Source organism: Triturus cristatus, chromosome 8, assembly GCF_964204655.1.
Source record: "Triturus cristatus chromosome 8, aTriCri1.1, whole genome shotgun sequence".
NCBI classification, from domain to species: domain Eukaryota; kingdom Metazoa; phylum Chordata; class Amphibia; order Caudata; family Salamandridae; genus Triturus; species Triturus cristatus.
The window spans coordinates 1522219173-1522241574 of record NC_140591.1 but is presented as its reverse complement, the minus strand read 5'-3'; the positions used below and the strand labels follow the sequence as shown (position 1 = coordinate 1522241574).

The following is a 22402-nucleotide window of genomic DNA, read 5'->3' as shown; positions in this document are numbered from 1 at the left end:
TGGTAAGGGTAAGACAATTTGAGCCTATGCCCACCCTCTCCATGGTCCAAAAAAGAAAGCCCCAGTCAACTCATTCAATGGCCTTTTCGGAGTCAAAGCAGAGGAGGACTTTCTCATCCACATCGTCTGTCACGCGCCGGACTACGTTGGAGAGAGAATGCAAAAGAGGTTGGTGACGGAGGGGCCAGGGACAAAACCCAGCTGTGAAGGGTGAATGAGAGCTGTGATGATTTTGTTGAGGAGCGTCGCTAAAATATTAGACTGTATTTCAACGTCCGTGTTTTCTCAACGATATCGGCCTATATCTGGGGCAATTTATGGGGTCCTTCCCAAGTTTTGTGATCACCTAAATTCTGGCTCTGAGGAAATCAGGGGTATGTGTCCAGTATCTAAGGATTCCTTCTATACCACAATGAGTATCGGGATGGTCTGAATTTGAGGGCCTTGTAAAATTCTACTGGGAAACCATCCTCTCAGGGGGCCTTCCCAGATGACACTACATTGATCAATAAGGAGACCTCTTCTGCCGTAATCGCTCAGTCTATTTGTACTAATTTGGTTGGTGTAGTACCAGAGGCACTCCCAAGTATTGGGGCCACGTGATGACCTTTGACTACCATTGTTTTAATTGACTTTAGGTGTTTTCTTGAATGTGCGACTTGTTTCCTGCATGTAACTTTGTTCCTTGAAGATTTTTCGTGTTTCTCGTTGTAGCTGCAGAGGGGGAGTGCTTTTACAGAGTAGAACAGCCTTGCCATGAACAGAACGTGTGGGATGTGCATTTGAAACCATGAGAGAGAGGTGTGGAATTAACTTCTTGGTTTTGGACTATAGTGTTATAAACAGTGGTGCTCAAATGTGCAATATGTTGTACATTGGGAGATGAAGTGTGCAGTTCTATAAGTAGTGGTGCACAAATGAGCATTGTGTTGTACATTGGGATGTATTATGAAGTACTTACTATTGGCTTTGACATGCCCTCATGACATCTTGAATTCTTACTCTGTCTAGCTTGAGCTTTTGTGCACAGGGGCAAGCCCCCTGATTACTCAAGTTGTTTAGGTTATTCACGTTCAAGGTTGTTTTCTGTTCTCTTGGAGACTTTTGTAAGTTTTGCTGAGATAATGTGTGGGATGTGTGCTTGGTACCTTTTAGAGCAGAGATTGTTGTTGCAAGAGAAATGTGTGAAATTTACAGCTCTGTCTCAAAGTCAAAATACAGGGGCCTGGCCAGCTTCTCTCTTGACCTTGCCACAGATCAGTACGGTCAGCTCAGTTTTTCGTACCAGCAGAAAGGGGGCGAGATTTCTAGAACCTTCTCATCAGATAGAGTAAAAAGTATTAAAGGCGGGAAATCTTGGCGCTCTGATGAGAGCTCGCTTGTGGAGCACATGTGTTGCCACAGGGAACTTGTTTTGGGGACCCGATCGAAGCATCCTGTCTGGCTGTCAAGGGCTTCTTCAGCCGACTCGACAAGAATGCAGAGAGAAAGCGATGCGTGAGGTGTTTTCCTTTGATTACCGACATTGTGATGTGCGAGTGTGTCTGTGTGCACAATCAAGTCTCCAGTGGTTATAATTATCTGATGTATTTAATGGACATATCTTTCCGATTTCTTGCAGCGGACGTCCAGTATTATATCTGCTTGTGTTTTGTATTCCATTTACTTTATTCCATGCATTTAACAGTTGCATTTCCTTACTTAGAAGTGTTTTATTATTGCTTTCACAAATATAATAAATATATATATACACACACTCTTGAATGTTGCTCATTTGACATCTGTCAAAGCCTATTTGTTAGAGGGTTGCATAAATAAAACCCTGTGCTTTACTCTGAGAACAGTCATTTTATGTGTCTCATTTCATAAGCGTGAAATCCCTTTCCTGGTCTTTTTATTGCTTTGCCTTGAGTGTTCCTCTGTGTGGGGATGCAGTATTTTCTATTATTTGGGAGGGCGAAGCAATACAGTTGGGGGTCAGCTCTGGCAGCTTGGCGTTACGAAATAAAAGGTTTTTGGCATCTGTGGTTGGAGGGACTCCAGCAGTATAGAAATTATCATAATATTTATGATTCTCTGCCACTATAGCTGTTGGATGGGTTAAGAGGTAGCGATCTGGAGTAGCGCAAATGGCAGTAATCACCCTAGCGGATTTTAGCTGGCAGAGTTGAAAGACCAGTAGGTGCCCCGCTTTTATTTCCCGTTCATAGGTGTGGGATAGGCATTTATCTGCTTCTGACGTACAAAGCAGGTTAAATTAATATTTGGCTGATAGGAGCTCCCTAAGGAGCACCTGGTTCTGAGATGAGGAGTAAGCAGCGGTCAAGGACCTGATCTGTGATTCCAAGTTGGTTTTTGATTTTGATCCTTCCATTTGGCCACCACGGAGTCCTTCATCAACAGTCCTCGCACAACAGCCTATCCGGCCACCGTAGTGTCTGTGCTGGTTGGATGGAGTCTGTTATCCTCCAAATATCTCTCCACATATCCCGCGATGTGGCATTTTGCCTTTGGGTCTTCGTAGTGAGAGCTATTTAAGTGCCAGGTGCCCTGCTGGGGCTGTCACAGCCCCAGGTCCATGCGTAGGTCTGAGAGGTCGTGACCTGAAATCTCAATATGGATTATGGTTGCATTGGACAAATGTTAGGTCAAGAGAGGGGTGTAGAGAAAATAGTCCATTCGAGTTTGGATGTTATGAGAGCCCCAGGTTAAAGAGCAATCTCCTTCTACATGGTTTGTGGATATAACTGTCTTCATGGCCTTGCATCAGGTCTCAAAAAGCCCTTTTGTCATAGTCCTATTGTATGTTTTGTCTGCCCAATCTGTTCAAAATGGGGTTGATAGTCACATTCCATTCTCCGCCACCGATAACCCGTGAGGTGCCAAAAGATGAGAGCAGCCTGCTGATCAAGTACGTGAAAAATGTTTCTAAATGTTTTTTTTTTTTTTTTAATGGGGACTGAGGAAGGTTGTAATCAAGCACATAAAAACCCAAGCACCACCAAACAATAGTATTAGAAGCTTAGTGACATACTCATCTCAGCATTTAATTACAAGATAGGCAGGTTCTTACTTCAAAATTACATCCTTCCTTAAGTGCAATTGCGGATAAGATTTTAGAAGAGACTGTTGTTGCCAACATATAAATATCCTTCACATCAATTTTGCTCCGATTGTTCTCCTTCCAGCATGTAAACATCCACCATCCAAGTAAAGCGGCCAGTTCATTCCCTGTAAATACTTTCCACCGACCACTGCAAACAAAAAGCGATATCATTAATTTTGCACACAGTAAAGGGAAGATTTAATTGTTCCCATATGTCAGATGGGACATTGAGAAACCCTGCAAACACTCAAAGCTCTTTCTTATGCAGCAATAAGCAGTAACTACCAACAATAAAATAGCCCTTTTTCCCCATCAGGAACGGGAGTTAACAGGGCTAAACTAACACTGCATGAAGGAAAAGGGGAGTAGCCAAGTTGGTGCTTTGTTTGAACGGCAAAGTATGAATACATAATATTATGAGTAAATAACCATCTGCTGCTTGCTTCTTTTCAAGAGGGGCTCCAAATGTATAATGTCAAGAGTTACTTAGAAGGCATAATTCTTTATTAAATTTCTCTGGAGAGGTCTCATCCCACCACTATTCACTAGCTATCCTTTACCATGCAATCTTAACACCCATCCTGGGTTATAAGTAAAGCTCCAGGTTTTCAATTTTTACTGGTTTCTACAGATAAAAACAGACATAAAACAATGTGTATGTTTCCTGTCTGTAGAAAAACACTGAAATTTGAGCTTCTTTTGAGTGACTCTCCAGCTTGTCTTTTGTGAATTCCAGACCAACAGCTGAGGAGATAGCCAGCATAGGGAGTTAAAAACACAAGATGACATTTCCTTAAATACAGGCATGTGTGAACATATATTTGTAGTATAATTCTAATATTTACTTGTGAGTGTAGTGTTTTATATTCAACTGCTTAATGTGCTAAATCACAAAAGGTATGAAAGCAAGGTTATCAATTAAATAAATGTGAAAATGCACCATTTTACAACTCTATTCTCAAAACGCAAAAGGGCAACAAAAAAAAATATGGATAAATCATGACGGAAATGTAAAAAAAAAAACAACAACAAAAACATAAAACCTGGAGCCCTAATTATAAGCTTCCGAACTCTTTAGTTAGAGGACTCAGAATGTAATTCTACTAGCTCTAGTGAGCCAGTGCCACCTTCTAATCGTCAAGCTGTTATGTTGTATTACACATCCCACAGCTCAGCAACCATCATTATGTATTTTTTGAAGATGTTGCAGCACTGTTGGGAAATGGACATGGTCCTCCATAGTCAGATATCTGAAGTTACCCCAACAGTTTTCATGTGACATTACAGCTTTCACCAATATTGGAGTACTATGGGTCTCCTCTAGTTCTCACAATGGATCTCAACCCTAGTACAAGCCGTTTACTTATGCAGACATTCAGAACCAGCCAACTTGCCTGCATTCACCCATTTATCTCTTCTATTAGGTTCAACCGAAGAGAACAAATTCACTAAATGGAATTACAAGCTGTTTGAACGCTTGCCACAGTATGTACAGTCAGTAGATCGTGTACAGAATTCATGTAAACAAACAAGTTATTTAACTTCGGCAACGCTCTTTCTGATGGATGGTCTAACTACCACACTTTACCAATGTGGATAGATAGATAAGTTTTTATTTCACAATTACTATAAATCATCGCAATTGATTGCGTAAGAACAATTTTTAAAACACTTTTTTCATCATACTATAAAAGCTAATGTCAATTTATGGACCTATTACTCGTTAAATCACTGAATTATTGACATTTTAAAAAGGACGGCTGGACTCGCACAAGATGATTAAAATTCTATACAATTGTCAGAATCCATCAAGGATTTTGCTGCGGTCATGAATTTCCAAAAAGAGCGATTTGTTTCATAGAGTCATCTTTCATACACTCTCCTAGAGCTTCTTGACATGTACGTATATTCAGGATACACCAGATGGGGCGGAGCCATAAAATTCTTAAAACACGCAATTTCTAACAAATGCAGAGTACATAAATTAGTGTTTCCTCCTCTTTTCCTGCAGAGTCGGCACTTTGTGGCTATTTCCTTGTTGTGAGATTAATCCGAACCGTGGTCTCGTTAGTTGCCGCTTCATTATAGGCTTTAAAGATGAAAAATAATTGGCAAGAACCCACTGTCAGAGTTTGAAAAAGACAACTGCCATGACTCAGGTTTTTCATGGCTGATGCATGACGTTCAGCCGATAATAATTTTGATTGTTTAGTTAATAGTTTTGCAGCCACGGCTGATGGGTAAGGAGGATTACCACATTTCACAGGCTTCAATTGCTTCAATGCAATGCATTAAAACTCTGTGCCAGGTTGACCCTAGATTATTTATCATTAAACAGATTTGGCTCTTTAGAGTGTGATCCTGGGCTTTTTTCACATTCAAACAGTAAGTGACAAACCTAACTTAATATCCACATTTTGGTTGAAATTAAATTCCATACGGATTTGAGCATGAGCTGCAGAAGTAGGTAAAAAAACATACTCTACGATAACAGGCTGACTGAGCTCTGCACAACCACGTCGACATTTTATTCTTAAAAAATCATTGCACCGTAGGCCACTGATGCTAGGAATTGTGCACCCATTACTCGAATTAGGGGGGCTAGATCAAGTGTACTCATGATTTTTAATTTCAGACGGCCCCTTCTAAAGAGTGTGGTATACCCTGCATTGCAGAGATATGAGTGGCCAATCTTTCCCTGTGGTCGATCCAGACTTCCAAGTACTACTATGTGGCCCCTACCTCAATAGGTCTTCCTTCAACATGCCATAAGCCTTTCTTTGTTTTTGTCCAGTGACAATCATCCCCTTGGTTTTTGCTGTGCTTATTTTCAGGCAGTATGATGTCAGTGCAGTCAAGAGTCGCTGGAGCCCCACCGGGCTTTGGTTGAGCATTATTGTATCATCTGCATATTGCATTGATTGAATTCTGGTTGCGGCGAGTTGGGGGGGTGAGGGGGGAGGAAAGCCCGGACTTCTGCCAAGCACTCCAGTAAATCTGCCAGGTACAGATTAAAAAGGAACAGGGCCAATATGCAACCTTGCTTTAGTCCTTCATTAGCTTTAATTGTGTTGGTCATGGACCAAAGGGAGGTGACTCTTATTTTCACCCGGGTTTCGGAGTACAAAGTGATAAGTGCTTTTAATAGGGTTTGGGGGATGCCCCAGTTGTTTAATTTTGCCCACACTGTTTAATGCCATTTGAAAATCGATGTATGCTAAGTACGAGGCCCTCCCTTTTGTCGCTAGCGTGTCCTCGATCCTATGGGATATGCAACCAGGTTATATTCGATGTGATAGCCTTTTTGGAAACCGGTTTGTGCGTATATGGGAAACAATTTATGTTCTTCTGCCAAGGCCACCAGCTCTTGGAGTAAAATACCGGCATATCACTTCCCTCTACATCCAAGAAGGCAATCCTCCAATTAGATTAGGTCGAGAGCCTTTTTTATGGATCAGTACTAGCAGGGAGCCCTTCCATGACTCAGGAATGCATCCTCCCATTCTATAATACCAGAATAGAGGTGCCATGATTGTTGACTATTTTTACACCATCCCTTTAAACACAATAGGCGGGATGCTATTTGGGCCAGGCGCCCCCCGATCACATTTTATTTAATGATATGTACCTCTTGGGCAGGTGTTTCTTGTAATGGTTTTATTTGTACTTTTTTGTGGCTTCATACTCTTTGATTTGTTGGTGCTATCCCATTTATTGCATTTTACACCTTCATCACTGAGTGACTCCATGTAGAGGGCTTGTATACATTTTCCCAAACTGTGGGGGCAATGTTTATTGTTAATGGTGGCTTATTTGGTCTGAAACATTTGTTCATCCAGATCCAGAATTTCCTTTGGTCTCTTGATTTTTATGATTTCACGTGCATTTTTCAGGCGTTTCTCTTCCATCTTTCTGTTATAAGTGAATCTCTTTTGTGTATACTGTGCATGGAAGTTCCATCCAGGCACAGAGTATGAATCAAACAAAAATTTCATGCCACAGCAACTCGATGACAGGTGGTGATGAACGACATTTTCAGGAAAGCCACAAGGTTTCCTTTTAGGACGTCACACCTTTCTATATGAAGGACAATTTCAATGACTTCAGTTGCAATCTAAGTTCTGTCTCTATACCGAGGCCAAGATTTGACATTTGGAAGGACAAGGCAACAGAGCAGCCATTTCAAGAGATGGGAGAGCTGTAACAGCTCCATGGAAGCTGATCATTAATTAAAAAGAACATTTCCAAAAGTAATCACATACTAATGGTGTAGCATCAACATCAAGATCTACAAATAGGCCAACAGTACTCAACTCTCTCCTAAACTATCCTCAAACAACATTTAACAACTTAGAACATAAATTGAGCTAAACCACGACTGAGTGTAAAGTACCTGAAGCTCAACGGAACTAAGGCAGAGCCTCAGATCACCCCAACACTAAAGTTTGCTTCTCCTCCAGTCCTGTATAATATTCAAGAACTGCTGCATCACCTAGAAAGCCATTGGAAACAACAGAGTGACATACATGGGAAATAAACTAAAACAAACCTTCTAAAGTGGATAACTCCATATACCAGGTTTTAAGTCGGATTGCTATTGTGGCACACTGCACATTTGGGAGAAGTGGATTCCTAAATGGGTGCCTGCACTAAATGAGCACCTTTGCAGAGCGTAGGAAGTGACCTCATCACAAATCTCTTTGTCGTTATTGGCTGCAATCCCTGAGCCAGTTAGCTTGCCGAGTGATTGGGCAGCGGCCAAACTGATCGATACTCCCCTTTTACCCGGGAGGAGTAGGAGGGCGTTCAGTTTCTGCAGCTCGGGAGGGGGTGTGACCTTTTTAAAATAGCCCAATAATGCTACCCGGGGAGGGCACTCTAATTGCAGGTCCATGAACTCATCAACGGCGTCGAAAATGGACTTCCAGAACAGATATACTCCAAGGCATGTCCAAGCTACGTGGAGAAAATCGGCACAGGGTGCCGAGCATCTCAAACAGCGGGAATCGTCAATTATACCTATTTATACCTATCCTATACAGCTGTTCTGGGGTCCGATAAAGAGACTCTACTATGCTTTAACACATTTCCCCAAGTGCATGCAATGTTCATAAAGGACACTCGGGTGTCACTACTATAGTAAACCCCAAATTAAACGAACAAGTTTATTTGCATTTGATAACATAAATAGATTATGCAACAGAAAGAGTGTTATGTTAAAAATATTTATTTAGCGCACGTACACCAGCTAGTTTCTTACCGCTGAGAAGAGGAACATAACCTGCAGCTCAGTATCTCATTTATAAGCTTGTGTGAAAAGCAATATTTTCAGAAGTTGTCTAAATCTGAAATAACAGGCAGTCATTCTGATGTTAAGGGAGAGAGAATTCCAGAGAAGGGGGCCAATACAGAAAATCTATAGCCTCCTAGTCCCTTCTTAAAAGGAGAAATAACCAGAAGGCTAAAATGGGAAGACCTCAAGTTACGAGAGGGTACGTACGTTTGTATTCTGGAGGAGATAAACTCAGGACCGTTGTCATGAAAGGATTTAAAGATGAAGCATCCAGTCTTAAAAGCCAAGCGCTGTTTCATCGGCAGCCAGTGAAGTTTCCTCATCAGGGGGTGATGTGGCACCTCCTAGGCTGTTGGTAATACATAAGCCTGGCTGTGTGATTTCATACCATTTGTAATCTCCTAATCAAGTATTCAGGGAGGCCAAGGTAGAGTGAATTCGCATAGTCTGCTCATGAAATGACTAATTCAAGGACGATCTAATCTTCTGGAGCTAAAGAAAGCAGGTTGAAACTGCTGCCCCTATCTGAGGCTTCATAGAAGGATTTTTGTCAACAAGAATTCAAAGACTCTTAGCGGAGTTCTTTGGCTGAAGGGGGTTTGGTGAATTGTTGATAGCAAAAAGAAGTTGCATATCATCTGCTTAATAGAAAATTCTCATCTTCATTTTCCTCAGAGAAAGCATTAGAAAATCTATATACAAATTTAAAAGATGAGGGGATAAAGATGACCACTGAGCTACACCACAGGTCAGATGGACCGTAGGAGAACCAAAGAGACAAAAGGACAACTGGGAGTGATCATTCAAAAAAGAGTCAAACCAGTCACGCACCATACCCTGTATACCTGTGGCTCCGACAGTCCACCAGAAGCCCATTATCAACCATTTCGAACACTTCAGAGAGGTCAAGAAGCACCAGCGCCTGTGTGGTACCTTTAGCGACCTCTTCCATCATGTCATCCAACTAGGACAGGATTACTGCTTCAGTTGAATGGCAGGGCCAAAAGCCCGCTTGATGGGATTCAGGAAAAGGGCTTTCCTCAAGAAAGAAGCACTGACAGTTGGAAACATGTGCTTTCAAAACTTTTGTCAAGTATGGAAGCATTGAAATGGGGAGGTAATTATTCAGAATATGTGGCTCAGCATCCTTTTTAGGTTTCGCTTAGCGTTGCAGCGCATGCGTGCTGCACGCTCTGCGAGACCCCTTGTGATCAAGGACATTTCAGAAGGGGACATGAAGCTCCGCCCATCATTTTCATTGGGTCACATCAGCGTTTATGCTAAACGCTGGCTTCCCATTGAAAAGGATGCTTCTTGGTTACTGCCCGGTCTCCCTTTTGGAGGGCCCATCCGGACTGGGTCGTCAGCTTCACGGCTGTCGTGAAGACATTTCTTATTTATAGGGGGCGTATAGTGGCGGCTCATGTTTCCAAAGTCTTGTTTCCATTAGTACGAGTTTTCCTGGTGACCTGGGCAGCTGCGAGGGCAGACACTCCGCACTCGGCTACTTTTTTAAAGCAACCAGGCACCTCGGACTTGTGTTCATGTGGTAAATAAAATTCCTTTACCGGGACTTAATTTGATACAGAAACATAATAAAATAGCTCAGTAAAATAAGAGGCAGAATCCGTGGTATTAGAGATTCGGAATGGGCTTTATTCCAATAATCGATTATAATCGGTTGCTCCAAGTTCCATCACCACGGAGGTTCAGGAAGTGAAGTACATACATTATTGACAAGAAATGACTTTTATAGAACATACATTACAATGAAGCGAATGCGGTAGGCGTAACAATTGATAAGGAAAATGACGATTCATCTGCGTAACCAAAAAATGGGCGTAATGAGGAGTAAAACAGAAACATAATTGGTTATGATGTCATATATAGGTGGATCTATAAGATTATACTTGGCATAGTTGCGCGCGCAGCAGTATGACGTGTGATTGACGTGCAACTAGGGGGTGAAGGGGACTTGACATTTAGCTCTACATGTGGAGACAAGAAGTCTGGGGGGTCAAGTCAACCTAATCCCAAATCATATCTAACATCCTATGTTTAAAGAACTATGTTATCCAAAAGAGAGGTCTCTTCGAGTAGAATCTTATTCTATACTGACTATACTGACTGTTAGTGCGTGTACAAGCGTCTAAGTGTCTACACTAGATGCGAGGGCGGAAATCTTTCCTAGCAATAGGGCTATGAATTACTTTCATAAAGACAGAGAAGCCGGGCCTTTGCTCGGTAGCTGGAAGAATGTTTACTTAAACTGCTAGACAGGAATGCATTGGGCAGGGAACGAAGCAGATAACTCGAAGGTGAAATACAGTTTTTGGCAGGCAGCGGGCTGATGTCAGGCTTCGTGAGCCGCGCAGAGAATGAGACAAAGTTCATGGTTACAGATGCAGGCTCAAACTGGAGCTTTCAGAGGCAGAAGGCAAAAAGAGTTCGATGACAGAATCAGGGCCTACTTGCCTGGACTGCAAAATGGAGTAACTGAGCCATATAAAGTCGGTGGCCTTTCATACTTAGGAATAGAATATCCGGCCTATTCATGGCGGATCTGACAGAGGACATGTTGACGGTGGACGCACATGTGTTTGCGTCTTCATAACTGGAACTGGAGGGGACATACATGTACTTGTGATTCATACATGGAACCGTTGGGGTCCAAGATAGGGGACATAACTGATCAGAAAAATCCATATTTCCACATTCCCTCCTTGTCCCCTACTTGCCCGTTAAGAGATATCAATCTTCATCAATTCATTGATTTGTTCATATAGCATCATTTGTTCTTCTTTCTTCTTCCGTGATGAATGAAATCTTGGTGGTGGAATACACGATGTGGCACACAGACCACAGATCGCTGGTCCACATTGTAGACATAGACAGCAACTGAATAGTATGAGAAGGCCAATACCTAGGAAAGATAGGACCTTCCATCCAAAGGTAGATAATACACTCCAAAACCAACCGGACCAAGTCCAAGTGCCTGGGTTCTGGTGTATCTGGCTTACAATCTTATGAAGGCGAGTTATGGCTTTATATACTGATGGCGAATTTTCTGGTATGAAAATGCAACAGCTTGATCCGATGACCCTACAAGCTCCGCCCCTATCAGCCAGGATGACGTCAAGGACAAGACGATTTTGAAGCACAACAATCCGCATAGCAGACTGCTCTTCTGTTAAATTGCCTAAAGCGGAAATAGTTTCATTCACTACTGCTTCAAGTGTTCTAGTTAACCTACGAATCAGCTTACTATTAGTAACGGTACCTATATAGGGAAAAAGACCTTTATTGAAATCTGTGTATTTTTCCCATGCTGTTTCAGTGTAATCGACTATCGGGAGGTCTCTCCTTACTCTATTATGTACTAAATGAGTGTTTCTGTGATAATCAGGTGGAGCTAGAAAAACAGGTGGCAAAAGGAGTCCAATATAGCAAGTACCATCCCAATCTAGAGGCAAACGTACATATGCCATCTGACCACATATGAAATAGGAATGGCGGGAAGCTCTAAATGTGGACTTGCCTTGATCACTAAATTCTACTACAGTGGTGCATTTACTATGGCCCATATGTATGGAACCATTTTTCCTTACACACAGTTCACCCTTTACTGGGAATATTGACATAGCGGACAAAATTGGAGTAGCTTCGGATTCGACATTTAGGATCATAAGATTAAGCGTAAAATTACCTAATCCATACACTTCATTTTCTAGATCAGTTCCTGTTCTCTGGGGAAGTCCCTCCTTGTTAGGGTAGCAGACCTCAAGCAAAACTAAGTTCAAATTTCCCCATACCCAATTATCTTGATAAACTGCAGAATTCGAATCTAGAGAATTAATTAAACTAAACCATGCTCCACAGGAGCCGTTGTGTGTGAACGGGTATGGAAAGAGAGGTAAAATTCCTTTATAATTCTGATAGGGAGGGAGTCGGCCACATATCCAACAATTTGTAGCATTGCTAACCTGATGGAAATGATGTAACATACTGATAAACGTGTTATTGCGCAGCGCAAATCTATAAGACAACTCAAGCGGAGGTAATTCACTAAAAGAATGTTCAGCAGTAACATTGTAAACATGTCTAGAAATAGGATAATATATGTGCAACAATAAACTTGCAGTAATTATTAAAAGACTCAAGAAAAACAAAATTAATAACGTCATTATGCAATGGCTACGCAGTGATTTACAGTATGCCTGTCGTTTCAACATTTTTCGGGTGCTTTCTCTATTTAGGTCCAAGGGATACATGTCAGAGACAATTCAACCGCTTCACCTTGGAGAGGACTTAAACAATCAAATTGCTCGACTGGTTGGACCTAAGCTTTAGTTTATAGTGTTCAGAGTCACTCTGTTCAACAAAAGGAAGTTTTGAGTCAATGGGTGAAGTCACACGAGGTGGGCTGTTTACATCGGCTGGTAGTCCATGAAATTTCTTGATATGACTTGAATGAATCCAGCCTTTTCTGCCCTCGATCTTCACGGCTGTTCTTGTGGTTAGCAGCACCAGCTGAGGTGACCTCCACCTAGGTTCCAGCTGAGTCTTTCGGTCAAAGTTCCTCACGAGGACCAAGTCCCTCGGGACTACGTCATGGGGTTTCACCTCAGTGTTGTCAGGAAAAGCTGCAGCTACCTGTGAACGAGAAGATTGTAGTGCAGACATCAAGGAAGCCAAGTAATCTGTCAGCATATTACAGTCAATATCAGTTATTTTGCGTGGTATGGGCGTCCCCCACATATTTGGTGGTCTGCCAAAGATCACTTCATACGGGGATAGCCCTGTTCGAGAGTGTGCAACCATTCTCATGTAAAAGAGTGCAACTGGTAATGCTACTACCCAGTCGACGCCTTTTTCTCTGCATATTTTGGACAATCTGATTTTCAGGATCTGATTATGTCTTTCTACGAGACCTGCTGCCTCAGGGTGTCGGACACAGTGGAATTTCCACTGATAACCTAACAAAAGTGAAACATGTTTCATTAATTCGGATGAGAACGGCTGGCCGTTATCTGAGTAGACAACACGTGGTAAACCGTATCGTGGGAAGAATTCTCGAACCAACTGTTTGGCAGTAGTCGGGGCAGTGTAATCTGAAACCGGGTATGCCTCTGTCCACCGGGAAAGAGCACATACAACTACGAGAACATATTTGAATCCTCGACATCGTTCCATCTGGATATAATCCATCTGGAGGACTTCAAAAGGGTGATCAGGAGGATGAAATCCACCCTGTTCTACGGGAACGCTTTTTCCTGGGTTGAACTGGCAACAGATCATACAGGTACGGACTTTTTGTTTGGCTGCTGCTCGTAAATGTTTATTGAACCAAATGTGTTGAATGCTGTCTAGCATAGCTTTTTCTCCTAGATGCGCTGGACTATGTATACTGTTAATTATAACTTGGACCATTGAATCAGGAAGGAACCACACAGATTTTTCCTTCATCATCCATCCTTGATCCGTTTGAATCCCTCCTAATTCAGTCCATTTCTTTATTTCGTCTGGTGTAGCATGTGTCTGTATATCAATTACGTCAAGAGTAGGATCTTTAACTGTCATACAATGCGTCGGCGTCGGGACTATTGTCTTTGTCATGTCGGATGTTTGTGTTTGAGCAGTCTGTTTAGCTGTTCTGTCGGCTAGATCATTGCCTTGAGAAATGATATCAGTAACTTTCGTATGAGCTTTACATTTCATAATTGATATTGCCGTGGGTAAATGTATCGCATCTAATAAGGCATGAATGAGGGGTCCGTGCTGAATGTGGGCACCGTGGGAAGTTAAATAACCTCTCTCTCGCCACAGCACGCCGAAGTCATGTACAACTCCGAATGCATAACGTGAATCAGTGTATATATTTACTTTTTTATTTGTGGCTTTAATACAGGCTTGTGTCAGAGCGACGAGCTCTGCGGCTTGAGCTGACAAGGTATTTATGCGATTTGTTTCAATGATTTCAGTATCTGTTGTGACTGCATAAGCGGCCACTAATTCTCCTGTACTTGTTCTCATACATGAACCATCTACATACAACGTCAGGTCTGGATCTGACAATGGAACATCTGTCAAGTCTTGTCTGGGTTTCGTCGTGATTGTAATAACTTCAATACAGTCATGAGCTAGTGGGTCTGTTCCGATTACTGGCAAAAGTGTGGCAGGATTCAATGTGTTACAGCGTCTGATTTCTATATGTGGCTGGAACAATGTAAGTTCGTACCCTGTAAGTCGCGCTATAGTCAAGTGTTGTGTTTGCGTTCTATTTACAAGAACCTCTACTGCGTGTGGCACTTGAACTGTCAAAGGATGTCCTAACACTATGGCATCGCTTTGTCGGATTGCTAAAGCTGTCGCTGCTACTGATTTTAGGCATGCAGGCAAAGCCTGAGCTACGGGATCTAATGTACTAGAAAAATAAGCACATGGTTTGTGTGCCCCTGCTTGTTCCTGTGTGAGTACTGACAAGGCAGTACCTTCGCGTTCTGTAACAAAGAGTGTAAACTGTTTTCTGTAACATGGCGTTGCTAAAACAGGTGCTTGACATAAAGCTTTCTTTAAGCTTTCAAAAGCTTGTGTATGTTCCTGAGTCCAAGGGAGAACGGTCGATGTGGCTGCCTCCTGTGTTGTCAACTGAATGAGTGATTTTGCTAGAAATGCATACTGAGGGATCCACTGCCTACAGTATGAAGTGAGACCTATGAAAGCTCGTACTTCCTTTTGTGTCTTGGGTATTGGCATGTTAGCTATTAACTGAATGCGGTCGGGTGTAAGCTGCCTTCCCTCCTTGGACAGCGAGTGTCCAAGATAAACAACTCGCTGGACACAGAATTGCAGCTTAGAAGGGGACACCTTGTGCCCCTTTTCGGCTAGAAATTGTAAAACTGTCAGTGATGCTTTTTCACATTCGGGTTCGCTTCTCGCGGTGATCAGCAGATCATCGACATATTGAAGCAAGGCAGTGTTAACTGGCATGTGGATACTGTCAAGTTCTCGTTTCAGTGCTTGGCTATAGATGCTGGGACTTTCTGTAAATCCTTGAGGTGCGCGTGAGAATTTAAAGCTACGTCCATTTAAACTAAATCCGAACAAATATTGGCTTTCCGGATCTATTGGGACGCTGAAAAAAGCATTCTTGAGATCAATTACAGTAAAGAATGTTGCTTCGGAATCAATGGCTGTCAGTAATGACGAGATATCTGGGACCACAGGGAATTGTGGCACAATGCACTTGTTTAATTCGCGCAGATCAATAACCAATCGATATACTGGCGGGACCTTCGGATCTGTTCGTTTAAGAATCGGAATTATCGGTGAATTACATACATTGGAGTCTGTTTCCACAACTACTCCTTGGGCAATGAGCTCGTCAATGATTTGCAGCAAAGCCACTACAGCATCTGGTGGTAACTTGTATTGTCGCATTCGTGGTAGCACCACTCCTGCCTTTAATGTGACTCGATATGGTGTAATATTCATGCAACCAACATCAGTAGGGCCTTGTGCCCATAGATGTGTAGGTAAAGTCTGCAGTCGGGGATCCATGTCTCTAGATACATAGTGACCTTTAAAATCACGCAAAAACAATCTTACTCCTTCCGGAGAACAACATATTATAGCTCCTAGAGCTTTCAGTGTTTTTATTCCTAACAAGTTTTCTGGACATGATTTAGTAAGCAATAAATCTGTAGTTCGGGTCAAAGGTCCTATCGTAAGTGGCAGAGGTTGTGACACTTCATTAACAATAGGTTTTCCTGAAAAACCAAGGGAAATATTCTGTGAGCCTGAGAGGGGTGCCCCTGGAACTTCACTACGTTTTATAGTTGTTCGACTTGCCCCTGTATCGAGTAAAAATTTTCTATCTTGGCCTAATAATTTACTATGTACATAAGGTCCTTCTTGGTCTACAGGGACCTCGATAAGGGGTAAGTCAACTTCCCTCTCTAGGCTAGTTCATGCGTATCGTTGATAATCAGGATAGTCATACTGTGCGGTCTGGTACAGTTGTCGTGTCGTGGTTTGGGTGGCAGCAACAGGCAGCGCTGGTGCAGCTGGCACAAACTGTATAGACTGTGGTGGAGCCGGCATGGACTGTGCATGCTGCGGAGCTCCTTGTTCATTCTGATCCTGTCTGGGTGGCCGTGGTCTTTCTTTTGTATTACCTATGGCGATATTATGTTTCAAAACTGGACAATCGTGTACGTAATGACCTGGCTTTTTACAATAATTGCATGTCCCTTTTACAGGTCCTGTTGAATCACCGGAATGTGTCATACCCTTTTTATGTCCTTCAGCTGGAACTGTCTGAGAAACTAGCATTTTCATTTTCGTGTCTTTCATGCGTCTGTGTTCATGTTCTTGTTCCTCCCTAATTCTATTGTGATGGTACTGTAACATTTGTAACATTTGTGATGGGGTGTTACTTTGCCAGGTACTCTCGAATTTTAATACTCTGTTCTTTACTTGAGGCAAGGCATTTTCCACTAATTTTGTCACAAACAGATGTGGGTATGATTCGCTACTTGCTTTTATGCCACTATTTATACCAAAACATTTTTCAAATCGGGCATAGTAATCGCTAGTGTCTTCATCTTGCTTCTGTTTACAGGCTGAAATAGTACCCCAATCTTCCTTTTTCGTAGTTAATAAACGTGGCAGTACCTGTACTAGTAAACCTGGTAGTGCTTTAGTTTTATCCCCAAGTCCTGCTCCTGCAGTTCGGGCCCTTTCTTCTGCTTCTAATGCTGACCATTCTATCTTTTGGTCTCCTACCTCCCACTCTTTTTCCCTGAGTTTCTCATAAATGCCAGCAGGCATCAATACCTTCAGTATTGTCATAATGTCGGGATAGGTATACTCTCCCATGAGTAACATGTCTTTAATTTCTCGGTGAAAACCCGCTGGGTCTTTGTCATGACTGGGTACCACTTTCTTCATTTCTAACAATTCTATTTTCGATATGGGCGTGTATACAAATACGCGTTTAAACTCATTGTCCTCGCCCTTTATTGGGTGTACTTCTCGTAAAGGATTCTGTCTGTCCATGTAATACGTGGTTCTTTCCTTAATGGGTAGTAAGACGTGTTCTGGACATACAGAAAGAATATACTGCTTTCTTGATTCTAGTATTTCTTTAATTAATTTAGTACCTGAACCTCTCCATCTATTCATGAGTAATTCAGTCAATATATCAGGTAAGGGACCAGGGTCCGAATGTTGACTCTGATATAGTATAAGGAGTTGTTGAATCATATAAATCCCAGCTAAACGCTGTTCATCTGGGGTGAGATTCAAAAACGTGTGTGCTACTGTATCATCACCATACTTTCCGGGACTGTCAACCCAATGAACGGCTGACCTGGCTAATTCTTGTTCATCCATAGAATCGAGGAAATGATAACCCCTTCGTTCTCAGAGTAATTTGTCAGCGGCTTGGAATGAATGCTCGTTAGACCTTATATGAACTATGGGTGTTGGGAAATTCCTGTTATTATCTGGACATATCGGACGTATCGGGTCAATAAGACATCTATTACTATTACAAGATCTTCCTCTTCCTACATAGGCTATGGTGTCTGACTGTCCTGTGGGCAGTCCTGATCCTTCTTCTTCGTTCAGTTCGAACTGGTCTACCGTTAATCTTTCTTCGTGCAGGCGTTCTATTTCTTTACGGATCTTTCGGCACATTGCTATTATACAATTTTGCTTATCATGTCTTCCTTCTGATATATTCTGACTCCATCTGGTAAGAATTTGCATTGCTTCCGGGTCTACCCCTGGTCGGTCTTGATTTCTGATCACACAATTTATGAGGAAACGTAACAGTTCCCCCTGTATCTCCACTTTCTGGTATTCCATAGCTCTGTTAATACATTCAGAATCTCGCCCTGTTTGAACAAAATGATATATTTTATCTAGATGCGCAGTCATTCCTGGTAACTTCCCTAAATACACTGCGGCTCTTCTGATACGTAATGATGCCATGATCATTTCGTCCTCTTTGCCGGGCACAGGGTCATATCTACAATCTACAAGAAGTTCCTTAAGCGTACGGGCGTTTATGAGTTTGGGGGTACGTGAATGTGCTGACTCCTGAAAGGTAAGTTTATTTATTCTGGGTGGCGTAGAGAAAATGTTGGTAGCACCTCCCGTAGCCCCATCTGGGGTATCGGGCGTGAAAGGATTCGTTGAACGCGATACAGCAACTATAGGTGTGGACACAGCTATAGAAGTGGTTATAGGAACAGATGTAGAAACAGATGTGCTTGCCGGAACTTGTGTCAGGACTTGTTGCTGTAGAGATACGGGTACTGGATCTTGGCGTTGAACCTCCCTGGCAGGCGGTCTATGTGGGGCGGAATTAGCGTACTCGGGAGCTGCGTCATCTAAGTATGAAGAAAGAAAAACATCTTCTGCGGTTCTAGGATGCCCCTTAGAATGTACCTTTATTGGGAATAATGGGGGTGGCAAGTCTTTCGGTATCTCCGGAGTAGCCTTAGGTAATCCTTCGGCCAGAAGGGGATACATACCATTCATAAGGGCATTTCTTTGTCTGTCTACTTGTTCTGATTTTACTCTTGTACCTTCTTCAATTAATAGGTTTTCTCGTACTTTATTTGAATTCTCTCTATTTCTCTCTTCCTGTCGGAGGGCTTTTTCTGTACGTCTATGAGATTCTTTACGCCATAACTCAACGGCGTCTTTCTGTGACTGTCTGACTTTCCTTTTCCATAACTCTTCCTCTACTTTCATGATGCACTCTGCATCCCAGGTTCCCGCTGTGGGCCACCTCTGACTTTCTGGTAATTCCTTGGTGTAGTCTACCCATAAATCAAGAAATAATATAGCGTCTAAGCCATGTTTATGATACATGAAGTACCCTGGAGTGTCCCTAGGAGGAATAGGAACGGCTTCTTCGAGTACCCCTTTTCTTGTTGTGATCTGTCTTAGTTTCGAAAAGAGCGGCATATTGAGAACTGACCTTATACTTGATTTTGACCAACTGACCTGATACTTGATTTTGAACAGACTTAATACAGTAAACACGATAATGAACAGTCATTCATACCACAATATGCAGAACGTACTTGAAACATTTAACATTTAACATTTACCTGAACAATCAATAACAATGACGGTCTAAGGAAAACTTAATCACTAAACATAATACTCGACATTAACTGAATTATTCTGAATTTATATACTTGGTATACTAGATATACTGCTAAACAGTACAGATACACTGCTGAAACAGTGCAGACCGGATTTGTGTACCCAAACCCGTCTTGACCGGCACAACCTATGTGCACGTCAGAAAGCCTCCCCAGTAATGGTACTCACCGGGTAGCTTCGGAAACGGAAAGCCTCGGAAACTGAACTTGAACTTGAACCGGACTGGACTCGACTCGAACACTGCGGAAACTGGACTCGACTCGGGACTTCGGGAACTGGTGGGCCTCTGTATACCTCGGATCTTGCTCTCTCAGCTAGGCTCTGGTCGGGATACTTCGCACTTCTCACCGCCTCGTCTGGGTGTTGATCGCAGCCTCAGTCGCCCCCGCTTGACCGGAGGGAGATACAGGAAATCCTGCTGGTACGCGTAATTGTCCGTCCAGCTGTGGCAGGAGACCGGGCCTGCAACTCACCGCCGGCGCGTGAGATGAGAAAGTGTCCCTGTTCGGGCGCCATTCATGTGGTAAATAAAATTCCTTTACCGGGACTTAATTTGATACAGAAACATAATAAAATAGCTCAGTAAAATAAGAGGCAGAATCCGTGGTATTAGAGATTCGGAATGGGCTTTATTCCAATAATCGATTATAATCGGTTGCTCCAAGTTCCATCACCACGGAGGTTCAGGAAGTGAAGTACATACATTATTGACAAGAAATGACTTTTATAGAACATACATTACAATGAAGCGAATGCGGTAGGCGTAACAATTGATAAGGAAAATGACGATTCATCTGCGTAACCATAAAATGGGCGTAATGAGGAGTAAAACAGAAACATAATTGGTTATGATGTCATATATAGGTGGATCTATAAGATTATACTTGGCATAGTTGCGCGCGCAGCAGTATGACGTGTGATTGACGTGCAACTAGGGGGTGAAGGGGACTTGACATTTAGCTCTACATGTGGAGACAAGAAGTCTGGGGGGTCAAGTCAACCTAATCCCAAATCATATCTAACATCCTATGTTTAAAGAACTATGTTATCCAAAAGAGAGGTCTCTTCGAGTAGAATCTTATTCTATACTGACTATACTGACTGTTAGTGCGTGTACAAGCGTCTAAGTGTCTACACTAGATGCGAGGGCGGAAATCTTTCCTAGCAATAGGGCTATGAATTACTTTCATAAAGACAGAGAAGCCGGGCCTTTGCTCGGTAGCTGGAAGAATGTTTACTTAAACTGCTAGACAGGAATGCATTGGGCAGGGAACGAAGCAGATAACTCGAAGGTGAAATACAGTTTTTGGCAGGCAGCGGGCTGATGTCAGGCTTCGTGAGCCGCGCAGAGAATGAGACAAAGTTCATGGTTACAGATGCAGGCTCAAACTGGAGCTTTCAGAGGCAGAAGGCAAAAAGAGTTCGATGACAGAATCAGGGCCTACTTGCCTGGACTGCAAAATGGAGTAACTGAGCCATATAAAGTCGGTGGCCTTTCATACTTAGGAATAGAATATCCGGCCTATTCATGGCGGATCTGACAGAGGACATGTTGACGGTGGACGCACATGTGTTTGCGTCTTCATAACTGGAACTGGAGGGGACATACATGTACTTGTGATTCATACATGGAACCGTTGGGGTCCAAGATAGGGGACATAACTGATCAGAAAAATCCATATTTCCACAGACTTCATAATTAGCATTGGCCGCCTTTGTCAGAGTCTGTCCTGTTATTGGCGCCGCTGACTTTCAGATCTGTGCAGCCTGTGCTGTCCCCATTTCGGTACACAGTCGACTTGGAACGATAAACTTTGTAAAATCCTTAGGAAAGTAAACATTTATGAACTGAAAGGAGAAGTTTGTTGTTTTACATAGCGTGTTCTCACCGCTCGGGCCTCAGGGCTCTAGAGTAACACGAGCAGAGGAAGCAAAGGTGAAACACATTTAAGGCTTCTCTGCCACGAAAACGCATACTTGTTTATGCAGTTAACCTTCAGGTTGAGCTGAATGGATTGGCTGCTGGCGAGTCACTCATGAAAAGATATGGTACAGCCTACTTTGCAGTCTCATCTGACGACCGAGAAATGGGACTCACTATCCAAGGTGCTGTGGTAGAGTGGTTTCAGAACTGTGCAAGCTAGGTGTGCATGCACGGACATGACTGCAGATGGGCAACAGTATGTACAAAAAAAGAACAATGTTTAGCAAACAGAATTTAATAAGTGGCAGGTGTCTTTTTTAAAAACGTGGAAACTTTTATAAATGCATCAACATCTTATTGTTATATACGTGAATATGGCTAGTTCATTGAAGTTGTTATGTTTATATTTAAATTGATCTGTAATGTAATAAAATGTTTCGTTTGGGTCAGCTTTCAATCATTGACTCCCAGGGGAGAGCAGTGGCAGCCGACAGTGCGCCAGTCCGCTCTCTATCTCTACATCACGGGCTCTACTTGAAGTGTTGTCAGTTAGGGTTTGCTCGAGCGCTGGGCCCGGTCTGTAGTGGTTGTGAATTGGGCAAAGGGTCGGGACCTGCGGGGAGAGGGCAGGAGTGAATACCCAGTGGAGTGGGGCACTTCACACTGGCAAGCGGTGATGGTTCAGGAGGTTGCAGCGGGGTGAGAACTAGCAGCCTTCGGGCAGACATGAACTACCCCGCGACTGAGAGAAAGGAGCAGACAGAAGATTTTGAGCGCAAGTGACTAAGCCGCCAGCACAGCCACAGCCATGTTGCTATCTCTCTAGCGGAGAAGGTGGATGGATTCAAACAAAAATCCACGCACAAGTTGTAGTAGCAGAAGCGCTCCCAAG

General features: G+C 42.7%; 1 protein-coding gene across 1 annotated transcript in view; it reads right to left on the bottom strand.

Moving 5' to 3' along the window:
- Positions 1–22402, bottom strand: part of PGM2L1 (phosphoglucomutase 2 like 1) — a 670483-nt gene that overhangs the window by 254583 nt on the left and 393498 nt on the right. The window contains exon 9 of the mRNA XM_085623364.1: positions 3074–3254. Within this exon, the coding sequence (XP_085479490.1) occupies positions 3074–3254 (181 nt within the window). The remainder of the gene's footprint in view (positions 1–3073; positions 3255–22402) is intronic.